At 39.3% G+C, this 18,360-nt stretch overlaps 1 protein-coding gene across 1 annotated transcript; it reads right to left on the reverse strand.

Moving 5' to 3' along the window:
- Positions 1 to 2,580: 2,580 nt before the first annotated feature.
- emilin3a (elastin microfibril interfacer 3a) lies at positions 2,581 to 16,878 on the reverse strand. The gene is made up of 5 exons (XM_032563426.1): positions 16,629 to 16,878; positions 8,349 to 8,433; positions 8,119 to 8,238; positions 6,336 to 6,847; positions 2,581 to 5,340 (listed from the first exon to the last, which is right to left on the reverse strand). The coding sequence occupies exons 1-5, from the start codon at positions 16,876 to 16,878 to the stop codon at positions 3,536 to 3,538; spliced, it is 2,772 nt and encodes a 923-aa protein (XP_032419317.1). The 3' UTR covers positions 2,581 to 3,535.
- Positions 16,879 to 18,360: the final 1,482 nt, after the last annotated feature.

Below are 18,360 nucleotides of genomic sequence, written 5' to 3' on the forward strand. Positions count from 1 at the left end.
ACAAAATGCAGAAAGGGCTTCTGATTGTTGCCTTTTCAAAAGAAAAAATGAGAATTTCCAAAGTTTTTGCTTCATGAATTGTTTTCTGCTTTGTTGGCTAAATTTTTTTTACCATTCTTGATTTGTGGTCAAATCATTTGAAGAGCCAGAATTGGCCTCTGGGCCACACTTTGTTTCAGCCGTGGCTCTGTTTCCTTTTTACTTCTTCTTTGCATCCGTTCAGTGAGTTAGTTGGATTATTTTCTAAAACTCTGACGTTATTACTGCAACTTCAGGCTGAGGATAAATCCTTTAGCTCAGCTTTATTTGTAACATCTCCTTGGAAAATGTCAAATCCCGTAGAAGTCCTTGATTTAACGCAACTCTCTCCTGGGCTTCCTGGTTTGCGAGCCAGCTGTAATCAACTCTGTCTGTTGTCTGGCCATCACTGTAATGAGGACAAAAGCTGCACAGTACTTTAACCTTAAGCTTCTGCAGAGGACATTATACAGGATGATTCACATTTTCAAAAGCTGCCGCCCTGTGTTTACTCCAATATCCTCTGTCGTCTGTCTTCGTGCCAGCTGTGCCTTTTGTGATTTGGGTGGAGGGAGGCGGTGGTCAGCGACGCTCTGCGTGTCGAGCAGGAAGCGTAACTCAACCATGAGGAGAGAGAGAGAGAGACAAATTCACCAGAGCCATGTCTGCCCTTTCTGTCCAAGTGTCTTGTTGGAAACAAACAAAGATTAATGGGTTGTTGTCTGGTCTGGTGTTACTGTGAACCCAATCCAGACATTTGGGGAATACAAAGAAGAGAGCACTGATAATTAGATAGATATCATGGGTCCCTTTTTTTAACTGTGAAGTGTTAACTTTTTGTAGAAACTGTGTGTCTTTCCCTCAGGTGTACGTTTCCCTCTCAAACTCGCTCATCTTCTCATCAGCTCACCAGCTCCCCAAACAACATAAATGTGGAGCCTTTCACTTCCTGTCTGCTCTCTTTTTCATCCTCTATTATTTCATTTCCTCAGTTAATATGCAGCCCATGTCTGGGGATAAAGTGTTTTCACACAACAGTGGACTCATTTCCTATGAAGCTGTCATTTTACCACCTGATTGCAGAGCAGGAGCTAACAGGAGAGGGTTATTAGCAAGGTCACCTTTTACTATATTGCAGTGTCCAATGAGAGCCGTGCGTGATGTGTAACCAGAAGAAATTAGATATTGGCTGCTGTTCCTGGGTTGTCTTTCTTCATCACCTTGGCAATAATACAAATTTGTAATATTCTTCTGGCAAGCGAGCTTTGTCCCTGTTGACTTAATTCTTGGAAGGCACTGGAGTGTTATTTACTGTCAGCATAAATCCTGACGGGACCGAAGCAAAGCATATTAATATGTCTGTACTGCCCTCTTGTGGTTCTGCTGAACAGCTAAAATCTAAATAGAGATGTTTAACTCTGTAACGAAGTTCCATGCTTAGTTTGCAGAAAACACACCTAAAACCAACTGCCAAGCACGGCGGCGAAGGAGTGATGGTGTGGGGTCAACCGCGTCCAACATGTCCTGTGACCAACACACGAAGCGTCACCCAAATTCAAGCTGCTGCTGCCAAAGATGGTGTTACAAGCAATAGATTCATGGGATGTACTTACTTTTCTTCCACATGTTAAATTAGCTCTAACAGCCGCCTTGTTAATATCGACACTTCTCTCTTCGCAGTGGAGGACGGTTGGTCATTCTTAGCGCCGAAATGGCGCATTACACAAGTCACTGGCAAACATTAGCAATTGGGTAAATTGACTTGTAAACCCAAATATGGCTTTACAAGTCAGTGGATTCATGGGATGTACTTACTTTTCTTCCACATATTGAATTAGCATCAACAGCCGCCTCATTCAGATCGACACTTCTCTCTTTGCACTGGAAGACGGTTGTTTATGCTAAGCTACATAGCATAAACTGCCATTACAGTTCGATGTTGTATAGCCAAATATAGCTTTCCAAGTCAATTGAGTCATGGGGTGTACTTACATTTATACACACACCTTTTGTTTTGATGGGATCTGTTGCAGGCTTCTGTGCAGTCAATGTAAGATAACGATGTTACATCAGATGAGATGATGCGTGGCTACAGTTTTTTCACTAATTGTTAAAAGAAAAACAGAAATACTCCAGACTTTTTTATTGGATTTTTTTTTTTAAGGAAATGGAGTTTAAGAACATTCATACAATAAAAACAACCAAATTCTCATGATGAGTTTTTTTTTTTATAGAGGACGTAAATAAAGAGCTGAAGAAACCGGCAAACCCGTGTGGACAACAGTAGGATCTGACAATGTGTGACTGAAACAAAATAGTATTTATACTTATTTATACTCCACGGGTAAGTAGATATACAACAGGTGTAGAGTTGCGACACCTAGATACAGAGAAACTGAAGGAAAATTAACTTTAAAGATCAGGATCACAGAAATAAAAGTCAAAGTAAACAAACTAAGCAAATATATATATATATATATATATATATATATATATATATATATATATATATATAGATATTATAGCCTTGGCATAAGAAAATTCTATATAAAAGCAAAAAACATAGAAACATTGTTAAATGATTGTTAGCTTCACACTCACAGATTCATCCTACAATCGAGCTAAAAAATTGTTTACAAAAAATAATTTGTCATATAGCACCGTCATGAATGGAACAATTTCAATCACAGATAGCTGCCTTCTTTTTTTTCACTGCATATCATGTTAATATTTCTATTTCAGTGCAGGTTTAAAGGGGACCTATTATGCAAAATTCACATTTTGCAAATTTCTTTTACGTCCATTTGAATCTTCACTGCTTCTAAAAACAGGCCAAACAGTTTTTAGCAATAACTAAATGTTCTTTGGTGTCTGGAAAATGAGCCGTATCAAAAACCTCCTTGTGAAGTCATGCTGCCTAGCAACCTCAGCCCCGGTCTCCTAGCAACCCAACCCAGGTGGAGTTCCAGCACATTTGGTCAGCTTGTTTAACTGTTTTATGTGCTGTACAATGGCTGCTGGAAAAGCAAGTGTTTAATTGTCAACTTACCATCCAAAATCCACTTGCTGCATTCAACCATCACCATCTACAGTAACTCTTTGAAGAATCTTGAATTAATATGAGTTATAGCAACATTTCATTTTCATTTGGGATCAAAAAAGCATTTGTGAATCTTGTTGGTTGTGCAGGAGGATCTACTAATGCTTTTCAAAGATGTACGTTTGTATAATTACGCATCTGTTTGCAGCCATTTTCACATGTGAGTGTAAACGTAGAGTTGGGGTGCGTGGCCAGCAGCTGATTAGTTGGATATAAAGTGACAAGAGGCCATAAAACAGCTCAAAATATTGAGAACTGACCACATTGAAATCTGTTTATCAAAAACTGATTTTGTGCAAAAAATGTGATGAACATGTTTTCTTACGCCCATAGACCCATCTTAACTTGTTCAAGGAAGCATAATAGGTCACCTTTAAAGGTTTCAGCGGGAAAATATTAACATTCCTACCGATTGAACTAATTCAGAGTGAATGTGTCGCCTCGTTTGGTCTCTGAGCTCCTCGTCGGCTCGGCCCTCACGGTGCAGCTTCTCAGCTCGTCTTTCAGCTCGTACAGCTGCTGAGCGTGGCTGGACAGCGTCCCATTAACCTGCAGAAGAAGACTGCTGGATTGTTTCTCCAGCTCCTCCCTGATTCTCTCCAGATCCTCTGCCAGGTAATTCAGACCTTTACATTGATCTTCCACACTGGCAACGCGCCCTCCAACCTCAGTTACCTCCTTCTTGACCACCATGGCGGTGCTCCGGCACCCGCGGACCTCCTCCGCCAGCCGCTTCTTCATGTCCTGCAGCTCAGCTTTGAGTCTGGTCAGCCTGCGCTCGCCTGCCCCCAGCATGGAGGCCTGATGCCCAACCAGCTGAACCACGCCCTTCATCTGCTTCGCCAGGCGAAGCTCTCGTTCATGCCAGGAGCTGTTGGCCACTCCCACCTGATGGACCACTGTGCCCAGGGAGTCTTGGAGACTCATCAGGGTGTGGTTGACTGAACGAACATTGAACTTAAGAACCATAAGCTCTGCCTGAAATGGAGGACCTCTTTCTGCGTCTACCTGCCTCTCTCTGGTGTTTAAGATCTTCTGCAGGGTGAAGTTCAGACTGCTCAAGCGGTCGTTCTGTGAGTCTAAAACCTGCTTTATGTTCTGCTCGACTTCTTGGTTTTCACCCGGCCCAGCAGCGTCTCCTTGGGTGGCAGGAGAACAAGGAGAGGAGCAGAGAATCTCCAGGTTGTTTAGGTGTTTCTGAACTCGGTCTACATCGAGTTCAAGTCTCCCGCGGAGGGACTCCAGCTCCGTCTCCAGTGTTGGAACAGCATGGCCTTCCAGCAGAGTGGGGGCGGTGGCGTTGCTAAGCTCCTCTAGAGCCGTCAATAAGCGGTCCTCTAGGTCTCGAAGCTTAGCCTCCATTCTGGCCTCCAGCCTCCGCCCTGTTGCAGCTTCTTCCACAGGATCTCCACTTATCATCTGCCCAGTCAGGTTGAGCTTGTCTTCAACATACTGAAGGCGGCCCTCCAGCATCGCCTCTATATGGTCCTTGTGACCGCTGAGAGCCACTCTCAGGTGCGTCTGGGACCGGTTCAGGTCTGCCACGGATGTTTCCAGATGCAGGACTCTTTCTGCCAGCTCACCTGATGGACGGATCTGCGACTGGATGCTCCCCAGCTCGTCCCTCAGCTTTGACATGCTTTCCTCCAGAGCGCCTCTCATCTGCTCCTGCCGCTGATCCCTCTGGCACTGCCGCCGCTCAGCTCCAACCTTCTCCCCGCAGCGATCCTCTGCACTCTCAACTCGTTTCTCCAATCCATTGAGTATTTCCACCCTGACTGCACTCAGTTTAGCATCCATCAAACTCTCCACACCTCCCCTGGTTTTATTTGAGATCATCTTCAGGACTCCGTCTTGTCCCTGTACCGTTGCTCTGAGCTCCTGCAGCTCCGTCCTCAGCTCTTCCACCCTTCCACTCATTTCTGTGAGGTCTGGAAACACGTGGCTGCCATCGAAGCCCTCCATATCGAGATCCCTGGCAGGAATTTCCACAAACCCAACGGTGGGTGGGTTAGACGCTGTAGCGGGAGCAGCAAGAGGCGTTGGAGCAGCAGAGAGCAGAGCTGACAGCATCCTGTTGGCATCGTCTCTCAGCGAGGCTCTCAGGCTGTTCTCCAGTCCAGACACGGTTCCCCTGAGCGTCTGCAGACCGTGGTTCAGATGCCGCAGGTCCTCCTCTATTCTAAATATCCTCTCCTCTGTCTCACTCCCCAGAGCCTGGCCTATAAACAGAAAATCAGACAAGCTCACTTTCAGGAAGAATGTGTAAGTCAGAGGTGTCTAAACTTTTGGTCAACAACTTGAGTGCCAAAAAGAAATGTTTTTGTACCCACTCATCAATAAACAACACATGCAATGCTTTAAATGAACTAATAAAGTAGTCAGGTTTGTTGTTGGAAATGTACATGTAAATGATTCTAGATGCAAAACTTAAAAAGAACTTTGTGTTGTTACAAGAAATTTGCATGTTTTTTCTCTACCAATTAGAAAAAAGTAGAACAAAACTGAGTAATTTCTGAGCAATAAAAAACACACTCCAAGCACTGATTGGTCTAGTTTCTGGTGCAAATATCTAGATTACTATACTAATCTTCAAGTATACTTGAAGATTAGTATAGTATTATTTCAAGTGTACCTTAAAACAAGCTCCTATATTTTGCTGAAAAGTTATAACTTTTCAGCAAAATATAGGAGCTTGTTTTAAGTCAACAATTCCTCAATATTGATTAAAAAGAACTAATTACACTGGCATATTATTTCACTTGCAACAAGACATTTTTCCATGTTATAAATGAAATAATCTTCCCATGGAACTAAGATTTTTTCAGCAATATTAAGGAATTATTGACTTTCATATTTTGCTTAAAAGTTACTTGTATGTTTGTTTTGGTTTATGTGAATTGTACTAAAGTATTTGCACTAGAAACTCAACCAAAATACTTGGTAAAATTTTGTGTTTATGCAGTGCATAATTTAGATTAATATTTCCTTGCTTGCTTTAATCAAGTTTAATAAATTAATTAAAAGCAGATTTGTGTGCAAAGTCAGCTTTTAGTAAAGGTCACTGCATAGATGTGATCCTTGCAGAATACAGAAAACATGGTTATTTAAAGACAAAAAAAATTATGTTGCAAACAGTTTCTATTGTAAGAAGATTTTTCTTTGTCCCAAATTGAGAATAGAAAGTCTCCGTCTACATCAGTCATTTCTGAGTTACCTGTGATCTTCCCCTCTGGCTGTTCTTCGGTTGGAGCGGCAATTTCCTCTGGGGTAACATCCTGTGGTCTTTGGTTGTATTCCCCCTGGTGCTCTGGGTCGCCGTCTGTAATATGTGGCTCCTGGTATTCTGGTTCTGGCTGAGGTTCTGGTGGGTAAGGCTCAAAGGATGAGTCGGAGTAAGACGAGGATTTTGGCGGCCCAAAGTGAGGCAGTGGGTAGGAGCTGAAACTGCTGATGTGAGATTGCTTCGGTTGACTCCAAGGGTTTGGTTTCATAGGTGGAGTCTTGAACATTTGACCTTTGAACATGGGCCCTTCGTGCTGTGGACCCCCAAACTGTGGGCCTTTCATTGGTGGACCTTTGAATGGTGACATCATCCTGATTGGATGCTGGTAAATCTGGTGACCATCCATACAGTTGTAACCAGAGTACCCAGGACAACAGCGCCATTCCAGTTCAGTCACTGTTTTATGGGCTACCTTGAACATCGGCTTGTAGAGCAGGCGATACCTGAGCATACATGGAGTTATCAGTCACTGTGTCAAAGAGCTGAAGCCTCATATACAGCTCTGGGAAATATTAAGAGACCACTTAAAATGATCAGTTTCTCTGATTTTACTCTTTAGCCTATAGGTAAATGTTTGAGTAAAATGAACATTGTTCTTTTATTCTATGAACTACTGACAACATGTCTCTGAAATTCCAAACAAAAATTTGGTATTAGCAGAAAATGAGAAACGGTCAAAATAATGAAACAGCTTTCAGACCTCAAATAATGCAAAGAAAACAAGTTCATATTCATTTAGAAACAATAATACTAATGTTTTAACTCAGTTCTAACTAAGTTCAGAAATCAATATTTGGTGGAATAACCAGGAGGTTTTAAATGGGGTTCAGTGCAGTGGGCTCTTCAGAGCAGTATAATACAGGCTGCAAGGGATGCAAGTTATTGATTAATGAGCTAATCTGAAGTTGATTAATCTTATCAATTGACTAGTGATTAATTGAGAGCGGCCATTTTCTTAAAAACCGGAATTTTCTCTTCTATCAAGAGGGATGACCGACTGTCCATAGCAGGAAAACTAAATTTTTCATAAGTCGCTGAAAAAACCCCAAACATATCATTAAATATAACAAAATAGGTTGCTAAATATTAAGATAAAATATGAAAAGAACAAAATGTGAGAAACAGAGGTATTTATACAGAAGTACTGTATGAATACTTGTTGCTCTTGAAGGAATGTTAAAACTTCGCTACATTAAGTGCATTAACTCACCACAGCTCTCAAAATAAATCTTGCTTATTGCCCTCATGTTTTCCCCCCCATCATATTACAATTTTTCTGTTACACAGCCCGCTTTTCGGTCATCACATCCTCGCCTTCGTAGCAGATAAATAATTTTTTAATGATAAAGTGACACTGCTCCGGTCATGCAGCTCGGCTGAATAATGATGTGAAACTTAAGGAGTTTGTTTTAGTGTTTATACATCAAAACAGAACCTCATAAAGTCTATGTTGCAACCCACACCGGACTCTGTTTGGACCGTTTCTTTTTCCTGTTCTGTTATCTCCGCCATCTTTGATTCTGTATCAACGGCTCCGCTTAAGCATGACCAGCGGCGCCCTCTGCTGGATGGCGGCCAAACTACAACACTAAATGAAGAGCTCAGTGAAAGTTATTTATCTATTGGAACTAATTTGAATTGAACAAACCATTAATCGGCAATTAATCGTAAGTCGATTAGTTGTTTGCATCCCTTTGCTTTTGTCTACACTTACAGGAGAGTTGGACATTGTTTGGCCCAGGAACACTTGTTGTATTCAGCCTTCACATATGGCGCTGCCCCATCCTGGACAGTAAAGGACACCGTCTTCTCAATGACGTAGGCACAGTGGTTCCTTTTAAAAAGTGTACATAAAACATGACAAATGAAACAAAAACAGATTCCAGATCTAGTTTTACCTAAAATGTGCTGCTGCTTATTTAACATTGAGAGATCTGAACTTACTTGTGTCTGCTGGTTGGTTTCAGTTGCTCCTGGTGTGGACTGGGCCCCTGATGAATTGTGAATAAATTGGAGTATTTGGCTTCAACTAGTGGGAAAAACAACCCAATCACAACTGCAAAATGCATCATTTAAAAAATAAAAATCAGTTTGAAAGAAAGAAAAAAAAATAACACAGAAGACAAAAAACTGTTAAAATCCTAGATATTTCACTTCAGGATGATGAAATATTTTTAAATTACTTAAATTTTCCTTTGGAAAAAAAGGAAGTAGAAATATTAGCAGCATAAAAAGAGAACTGCTGAACTTGATGCTGTTTGAGGTGGACTGTGTTCGGGTGACAGCAGTCCACTGTGGGCTTGAAGGACTTCAGTACGTCACTAATAGGGCCCCCTGGAAAACATCTGCATATCTCCTCCCACTGGCCCTCCTCACACCAGAGTGACAATAAACCACATGAAAAGAAGAAAAACAACAAAATCTTAAGTTATTCTCAAATGTGGGATGCTTTCCTCCATTAAGCTTTGTAGAAAATCCAGTTTTTATTAAACATCGACCCAGGGATACTCCATATACCAGTCATTGCGGTGGCTGAACCCATATTAGCTTTTTCCCTTGATGATGTCAGAAGGAAAAAATAACACACCACATCCTCAGGGCACAACAGAAGACCTTGTCTTAAAATGAGTAATTTGTAGCTATACTTAGCTTTTGGAACATAAAGACAATTTCAAGGGTTTTTTTGACCATAAAAAAATACAAGTGAAATAAAGCATTTTTGTTTTAGTTCAGAAATGTTGCATTGTTTAGTGTAGCTCCTGTGAGCCGCTTTATTTTATCTTTTTACAAATGCTGTTGTTACTATTGTGTAATTTGATTTATTTGTATCACAAAAGTCAAACAGATTCAATTTAAACGCATAAATATATGCATGCATAACCATGTAGTGTATATGAGAACTGTGAAATTATGCTAAGAATTTAAAGCATCCATTGATATTGACAATCCTGGTAAAGATGAGTAAAAAACTTTATTGCTGTTGCATATAGAAAAATTAACCCTTTAATGTAAGCACTTTAAAAAAATCTTTCAGAAAGACATTTTTCTCAGAAAACCTTTGGGAAACAATGGTTGAATTTTAAATAAGAATATTTATTTTCTATTGTATCATAAACTTCTTTTAGAAAAGGAAAAAAATCTACGTATGAAACTTGTTCGATTTGTGGACGTATTTTTATTCTCTTACTTAATTTTGTCAAACGTTTTAATCACATGTAGTTAGATTTTTTAAAAATCAAAACGGGTCTCTCTTGTAAATGAGATATGTTTGAATCTCAATTGAACAACCTGTAGAATAAATTTTTTAAAATTACCATATAATAATTCTACTGCATGTTGCCACTTTTTTCAGGTTATATGGATTTAGCCTTGATGGTAATGTTGGTGTTTTCTACAGGTTGTGTAGAGAAACTGAGAAACATCTTTTCAACTTCACACACCCAGAGAGCTTTAAACCTGACTTAACAGCAAACCTCCAGAGCAAACACCAACAAACACTCTGTGTTTAAGATCGTGACAGTGCACACCCAGGCCTGAGTGCTTTGCCCCACAAACCACACATTCATTCACAACACAAGTCTTTGTGCACTTTTAGTAAGTTCACCACCCAGAGTATAGAGAACAGGCCCGGCAGCCTGTTTGTTTCACAATAAGGTCCTTTTCTACTGAAAAGCAAGTTGAACTTAGTCACATTTTAGTGCCATGCAGTAATCACTCTTATATTACTGAAATATCTTTCCAATATTTTGGAAAATATGAATTTGTACTTATTTAAGACTGGGTCTCATACCAGTGTTAACATATTTTAATAAAATATTACTGTTTAAATTATTTTTTAGCTGCAGATACAAGTGATCAAGCATACACTAAGGATGCTATGCTATTGAATTTTACGTTTATTTTCTTATTTAAAATGAATTTAATAATTTGTTGTTTGAATGTACTGTATGTATAATATTGCATAAAAAAGTCTAAATGCTTAAATGAAAAAAATCTGCAGAATGTGCCCAATTTTTTATTTGATTAATCATCAGAATAATTGATTACTGAAATGATTGTTAGATGCAGCCATAGTGCAAGGTTTGGTCTTGTCCGGGATTTCCACATCTTTCAGATCCAGATGATGTGAAACAGAGAAAATATCCAGTGAGCAGCAGCTTTTTGTTTATGTCAGAAACCAGGGTAGAAAAGACAGATTGGTTCAAATTGATAATTGCTAAAATAACCACTTTGCATAAAACCATCTCTGAAGTACCTTCAACCTCGAAGCAGATGGGCCCCAGCTGTAAAAGGCTGCTAAACGTTAATATGGAGGTATAGCAAATGAGTATAGTATGCACCGGATAAACAGCACATTTTATCTTGCAATGACGTCAGACGTGAAGAAATGTATTAAAGTGCTTTATAGGGGAACCTAGTCAAACCAACTTTATTTATGAAGCATTTAAAAACAGTATCCACTAACGAAAGTGCTGAACAAAAATGATAACTAAATTAAACAAATAAAACATAAGAATTTAAAACGTGTAAAAATGTTCAGAAAAAATACAAACTTCCGGTATTTAGCTAGTATATTTAGGCTAGGTTCCGGTTGTACCCGGAACTGGGAAATTCTGACTTCCCAGTGGGAAAAATCAACAGGAATGCCCTCAGCAGTCGGATTTTTCAATGGGAAAAAGGAAGCGATTCCAACTACTCCCAGTTACCTAATGGCGAACTTTACGTTTCAAAATGGCCGCTCCTCATATCAACAATAGAAATGCAGGAATATGTTAATTTTACAAGACACGTGTTAACGTGCGTCTAAAATCAATGTCACATGTAGCGCCCACAAGATCTAAACTGGAGAAAAATTTAAGTGGTGTTTGCTTATAGAAAGTAAAGGTTAAAATTATGTTTTATATGGGTGCCGCCATGTTGAAATTCCGACGCTGTTGCTCCGAGTTCCCACCTCTCAGGTTCACTGAAACTCAACATCACAACTATTACTACAAAATATTAGCACCTTCTGCTACACACGCTACCTGTGTTCATTATTTAGCTGTGATCTTTTGAAGCAGACCAGTTTCTTTCTCTTGAAAACACCCGAATCAGCTCAGGAACAAAACAGTTTGTGTTTACATATTCTCCACGAGCTCTCTGGCCCTCTTCACTCATAAACAAGCTCCCATTGTATGACGGGATACAGGCTGCAGCGAGCTAAGCAGCCATGCTCGGCCCAGAGCTCAAAGCCCAGCTTTATTCTGCAGCATGAAGGCGGCCCCACCCTGAGTTTCCTCTCTGTGACGTCACACAGTCCCAACTGTTCCTGCGTGGCTCACCTGCGTGTCACGCTGCTCGTGACAAACCTGGACCTCTCGGCTCGGCCACTTGGTGAACAGGGCGAGGCCAGCCGGGTGTGAAAGTGTGAGTCTGTGCAGCAGATGGAGGGGCTGCCGTGTTTTTGTTTGCCCCTTACTTCAGTTTGAGTTTAGCAATAATGCTCCAGATTCTGAACCAGCCTGTTAATCGCGTTAGTTGCGGCTTTTCGGTAACACTTACCGGCCAGTTTTGTCTCACGTTCCTGTAGCACTGAGCCGGAGCAGGAACCGAACATTTCATTCTGCTTTTCTTAAAAAATAATAATTTTTTTTTTTTTGGAAAATGCTTCTTAATTTATAAGTGGGTTTAAATGAACTTCTAATGAGCGAAAGAGCAAGAGGCAAGATACAAAAACACAAAATCTTACTAAGCATTTTTAGTTTCTTTCTGAAGCAAATATCTGATGTAACGAAATGTAATATTTGTTACTGGTTTCTCATTTGGTTACTGTATGTTGTTTTCAGAGTTGGGTATTTTTCAGTTACATCTACTTGAGTAACGTTTTGGGAAAAATTTGAATTTTTTTAATGCGCTTTATTTGTTACTTTTACTTGAGTTGAAGTAATGCTGCTCATATTTGAGTACAATATGTGGATGCTCTACCCGCGTTTGGAGGTTTCTATGATGTGTAATGCCTTGTTGCTGAAATGTGCTATGCAAATAAACCTGATTGATTGATAGTACACTTGAAATAATGCAAAACTAACCTGCAAGTAACTTTTCAGGAAGATATAAGAGCTTGTTTTAAGTCAATAATTCCTTGATATTTTTTGTAAGTATAGCTCCTCTGCAGATTATATCACTTTTAACAAAACATTTTTCCCAACTAGTATTTTTTTTTTAATTAATCAATTATTGATTAAAACAAGCTCCTATATCTTGCTGAAAAATTCCTTACAAGTTTGTTTAGTCTTATTTCATGTGTACTAAGATATTTGCACCAGAATAAACCAAAACACTTGATAAGATTTTGTTTTGTATATAGTTTTTATTTACAGGATGCCTGCTTGTTATATCCGTATTGTTTGTTTTAGACTTTAGTATGTTCACATCCATGCAGTAAATTTCACAAACTTGTTTCCTGTTTAACTTCACACACGTTTTTTTTTCTTCTTTTTCTTTTTTAATTTGCAAACATTTATTTATTCAGAGACGTTGGTGTCATTAGAGTCGACCAATGTTAGCATGAACAAACCTCATTTAGTGCCGCAGGGGAACTCAGAGTGTCGCGCACACGTCGTGGTCTTACGGACAGATGGCAGCAGGAGTGTGTACACAATCACACCAAAACTCACATATAAGCTTAGAGTCGCCACAGTCTTTCTTGTTGTTTGTTTATTTACTGACAACTTGATCTATTTTGCAGTAGCTTAAATTCACACAAAATGTACGAGACTCAGCACTTAGCACATTTATTCAAAATCCAACGTTAGAGAATATAAATAATTGGTTCCACAAGTTACACATTGCAGAAAAACACACAATTTACTAAAGATTTTTGTCTAATTTCTTGTGCCAATATCTTAGTATATTTAAAATAAGACAAAGCAAATATAAAAAGATTTTTTTAGCTTTCATAATAAAACATTTTATGCCATACACTTATAAAAAATAGTTTTTTGAAGCTGTAGTAGAGTTTCATTATGTAGAACTGTCCATTTGAAAACGGTTTTGGTATTTATAATAAAAATGATGAAGCCATGAGAAGAAAATGTAAAGAAACTTGGGAAAACATGCAAACTCCAAACAGAAAAACCCAAACTTCAAGCTCTAGACTTCTGAGTTCTTGTTTCTAAGTGTCAAAATTAAGTCAATTTATATTTACTATTAACAATACAAACTCACCTTCCTAAAAACAGTCATGGTTACAGCCAGTACACATAGTGCAGCCAGTTATGTTACAGGACTTCCACATAATTTGGATTCAATTTAACGCTACAGCTAAAATAAATACGGTTTTAGAAACCAGTAATATCCACAGAACTGTACACAGAATGAGACTGCCCCCTGGTGGTAAGAGACCTTCACAACTCAGTTTTTCTCCTACCATTTTCTCCCCACTATATATATATATATATGGATTTATATAGATATTTCTATCTATCTATCTATCTATCTATCTATCTATCTATCTATCTATCTATCTATCTATCTATCTATCTATCTATCTATCTATCTATCTATCTATCTAGATACAGTAGCTATATATATATATAGTATATATAGATAGATAGATAGATATTTCTATCTATCTATCTATCTATCTATCTATATAGATGGATAGATAGATATAAATAGATATAGATATATATAGATATTTCTATCTATCTATCTGTATATATTTGTATGTATATATAAAGAGAGATAGATTGATATTGATAGGTAGATATCTATATATAGATTTATATATATGTATAGAGAGAGACACAGATTTACATGTAGATATAGATAGATATCTATGTCTATATATAATTAAATTATATATAGATAAATTTAGATATAGATATATATATCTTGCCCAGAAAGATAAATAATTTTCTAAATTTTTCCAATTTGTATAGTTTAGACTTCTTAAAGGCTCTTTTTGTCCCATGTTGTTTACATTTTCTTTGTCCAATTCTCCCTTTAATTAATAAATGTGGTTGTCTTATTTTCTGTTTAGAATTAGAAATAAAAATCTTACAATGAATGAACATGAGTACTGATGTTGAACGTGGGGGAAGCCGGAGCACCCGGAGTGAACCCACAGCTACACGGGGAGACCTTTCCCACCGTGCAGTCCTGGCTTTTAATATTAAAATGTCCAATTAACAACAACAGTAGCTCTTTTTCCAATTAGCGCCAACCACCCAACCCACACATGGCCCCACCCCCCTTTTAAAGCTAATATACTGGAGACATAAATTGATGTCTACGCTGGATGGACGTTACTTCTGCCTTTGAACTGGCGCAGACATGAGGGAGTTAAAGCCTTTTTGATTCGCCTCCACAGAGAAATCTTTTTCATGGGGCTCTCTTCTGGTTCAGAGACGTTGTTCTGCTCAGCTGACTCTCCAGCTGCTTGAGTCTCTGATTCCTCAGGTGTAGTTTGGATTCCATCTTCGTTAAATGCAACATTCATCTGTGGAGGCGATGTTTTCTGTTTTTCTACAAGGCCACTCTCCCCTTCTGTGCAAACTACAGGAACCCTACCTGTTACATCTTCTGAGACTTTGCAAGATTTTGTCTCTATTTGCTCAGAAGCTGTTTGTGGGATCTCTAGTGTTTCTAAATCAGATTTTGGTGTCTCAGTGCTGTGGATCAAGTTTTGATCTGTTTCTATTTTATTTACAATGGTTTCTAGTTTAGCTTTCTTTGCCGTCTTTCTCTTTTTCTTACATTTTGATTTAGTCAATGGTCTTTTATCATCTGGCTGATCCTCATTCTGTTGTATTTCTGTCACCATTTTGTCTTCAGTCGCCTGCTGTAATTCACCAATCACTGTTTCATTTCTATGAATCCCAGTTATGATGGAGGCTGTCTCATCACCGAATATTTCGGAAAAGAAGTTTTCCGGTATTGAAACTTCATCTTCTTCAGTGTCTTCCACAGAAACTTTAATATTGTTGAGGGTCTCCGGCTCACAGGCAGCTTTCATTGCTGCCTTTCTTTTGTTCTTGCACTTAGATTTCTTTGATGGTTTCTTGTCATCCTGCTGGTCCCCACTTAGTTGGGTTTCAGAGACAGTTTCTGCTTCATTGATCTGCTCTACTTTAGCGATCTCTGTTTTAATCATATGAATGTATGTTTTAATGGAGGCTATATGATCCACAGCTGTTCCTAGTATAGAAACTTCCTGTTGTTCACCGTTTTCATTATTGGGGATCTGCAGCTCACAGGCAGCTTTCATTGCTGACTCTGTCCTGTTCTTACCTGTAGATCTCTGGAATATCTTGGTCTGCTGATCCTGATGCCCATTCAGTTGTGTTTCAGAGGGCTGTTTTTGTAGCACTAAAGAGATCTCAGTTTGTGTCGAAGTTGTTTGACTGACTGGTTTTAATTCATAACTGGTTTCCTGTAGATCCATCTCAGTTTGTGTCGAAATAGTTTGACTGACTGGTTTTAATGGATAACTGGTTTCCTGTAGATCCATCTCAGTTTGTGTTGAAGCAGATTGATAAATTACTGTTTTCTGCTTTGGGATTTCTTGCCAATCTGTCTGAGTCTGAACAGAAACCATTGACCTCTTGCTCTGTCTGCTCTCTGAGAGTCCTTTCCTCGCCAGCTCTTGCTGTTGTCTAAGTTTAGCACTTAGTTTTTTATTCGTATCAAACATCTCATCAAGCTGTTTCATTAAGTATTTCTCCATTTTGTTGTCCGACGGTTTCAAGTTACCTCTGGTTTCCAGCACATCCATCTCAGTTTGCGTAGAAATTGTTCGACTGACTGGTTTTAATGGATATCTGGTTTCCTGTCCATCCATCTCTGTTAGTACCAAAGCAGATTGATAATTTAATGTTTTCTTCTTTGGGATTTCTTGGTAATCTCTCTGAATTTGAGCAGAAACCACTGAATCCTTGCTTTGTCTGCTCTCTGACAGTAGTTTCTTCACCAGCTCTTGCTGCTGTCTAAGTTTAGCACTTAGTTTTTTATTCGTATCGAACATCTCATCAAGCTGTGTCATTAGGTATTTCTGCATTTCTTTGTATTTCAATTCAGTCTCCTTAAATTTGGCAAGACACGAACAGTTTGCTTGACTTGTCTTGTCAGAAGAGTGGGGCAGATTTTGAATTTCATTTAAACAACCTCTTTGAACATTTTCTGCTGTCTGATCATCAGGAACCTCAGTTAAATTGTCTGCCTGGATGTTGTCCTTGGGCTTACCCGTAGATGGACTTTTCTTGTCTTTCTGATCCAGTGTCTCCATCGCTTTGGCGATCGATTCATTTTCAGTTATAAGTGAAACGTCCTGCGGTTCGGTATTTTCAGCAGAAACCTTAAGCTCTTGCTGCTCCAACCAGACTGCAAATGGCACCTTCTTCTTCTTTCGCTTGAGCGGATTGGGTGGCTGTATTTCCCTTTCAACAATGTTGTCGGATGCAACGTCTTCTATTCTTGGTTGGTTGGACTCCATTGTATCCTTTGCTTGTTTCAGGGTCTAAGTTAAAATTACTTCTCTAGAAACTTGGTAAAGATTTCAAGTTAAGTTTGATGTAAATCTCCAAATGAAATGTGCACCAAACAAAGTTTAAAGTCTTACTGTGAACTGCTAAATAAATTCTCGAGAGAAACGTGTCAACAACGGCTGCTAAACGGCTGTGATGAAAGTAGATGATGTGAGGCGCTTATATAATCGCTGGTGATGTCAGAATTCTGCCTTTGGAGTTATATTGTGATGTCACATTGTGACGTCACAGTTTCGACTGGTGCTAGTTTGATGAATTTTTTATTAACACGACGGATGCGCGCGCAACCTGACTGCAAAAAGAGTCAGTGGGCTTTTAAACGGTCGCTGGTTGCCATAGTTTCCAGTAACGTGCGGTCAGGGGACGCAAGTGAGCCAGAGCCTCACCTGTCGTAATGGAGAAATATAATGATAAAATAATTTATATTGCTATTTTCACCCTGTGGTTTGTACTGGAAAGTCTTTTTTTTTTTTTAGCTTAACCAATTTTGATTATTTTTTTCTTCATAATTATTGAATTCTCGCATTTTTCCATTCAACGCTCGGAAGCCCAGCAGGTGAGGCAGCAGCGAGGTGAGCCTCACCTGAGATTGCGCAACCTCTCGCTAACTGCCAGCCTATGAGAGCAAGTTCCTCCTGTCTGTACGTCGCCAATAAAATGGTTAAAAAAACATTTCATATATGAACCCCTATGTATATAATGTACAGTGTTTTTTGTCACCAACTGTGTGTGTAACGTGTTTCGTGGGCTGAGGAGCGATCAGAAACGGCAGAGACCAGATTAGAGGTGAGGCAGGCAGTTCTCTTGCCTCATGGCAGAGGGCGCTCATGATCCCAGACATTGTGACTCCACAACTGCAGATTAAGAGACAGTAACAGCGAGCTAGGCATGGAGCTAGCGATGGAGCTAGCCATGGGGCTAACCATGGAGCTAACCATGGAGCTAACCATGGAGCTAGCCATGGAGCTAACCATGGAGCTAACCATGGAGCTAACCATGGAGCTAGCCATGGAGCTAGCCATATAGTAAAGTGCAGCAATATATTTATAGTTTTCTCCTTTTACCTCAGCAATCACTTATTAATAAAGGCAAAATAACCATTAAGCCTAAAACCATGTTACTGCAACAGGCTGAATGTTCTGCTCTTTGTGTGGGAAATATTTCAGTGTTTTTTTAGGGGCGTTGTTGTCAGTTGCTATGGCAACGAGTCTGCGTGTAGCCTGACCAACGCAGAGAGCGAGAAAGACGTGGTTATGAGTTGCACTTAAACGGGTTTTCCCTTTGCTGTGGAGCAGAGCACGAAATTAAAAATGCCTAAATTTCCATGTTTCATTGAGTCAACAAAATTATTATACCCTCCTGAGACCCGGGCTTTTGCTTGATGTGCATTTTTTATGTCTCCTTACTATTTGGGATTAGTATGACCTAAT

This window comes from Xiphophorus hellerii, chromosome 1 (assembly GCF_003331165.1).
Source record: "Xiphophorus hellerii strain 12219 chromosome 1, Xiphophorus_hellerii-4.1, whole genome shotgun sequence".
In the NCBI taxonomy this organism is placed as follows: Eukaryota; Metazoa; Chordata; class Actinopteri; order Cyprinodontiformes; family Poeciliidae; genus Xiphophorus; species Xiphophorus hellerii.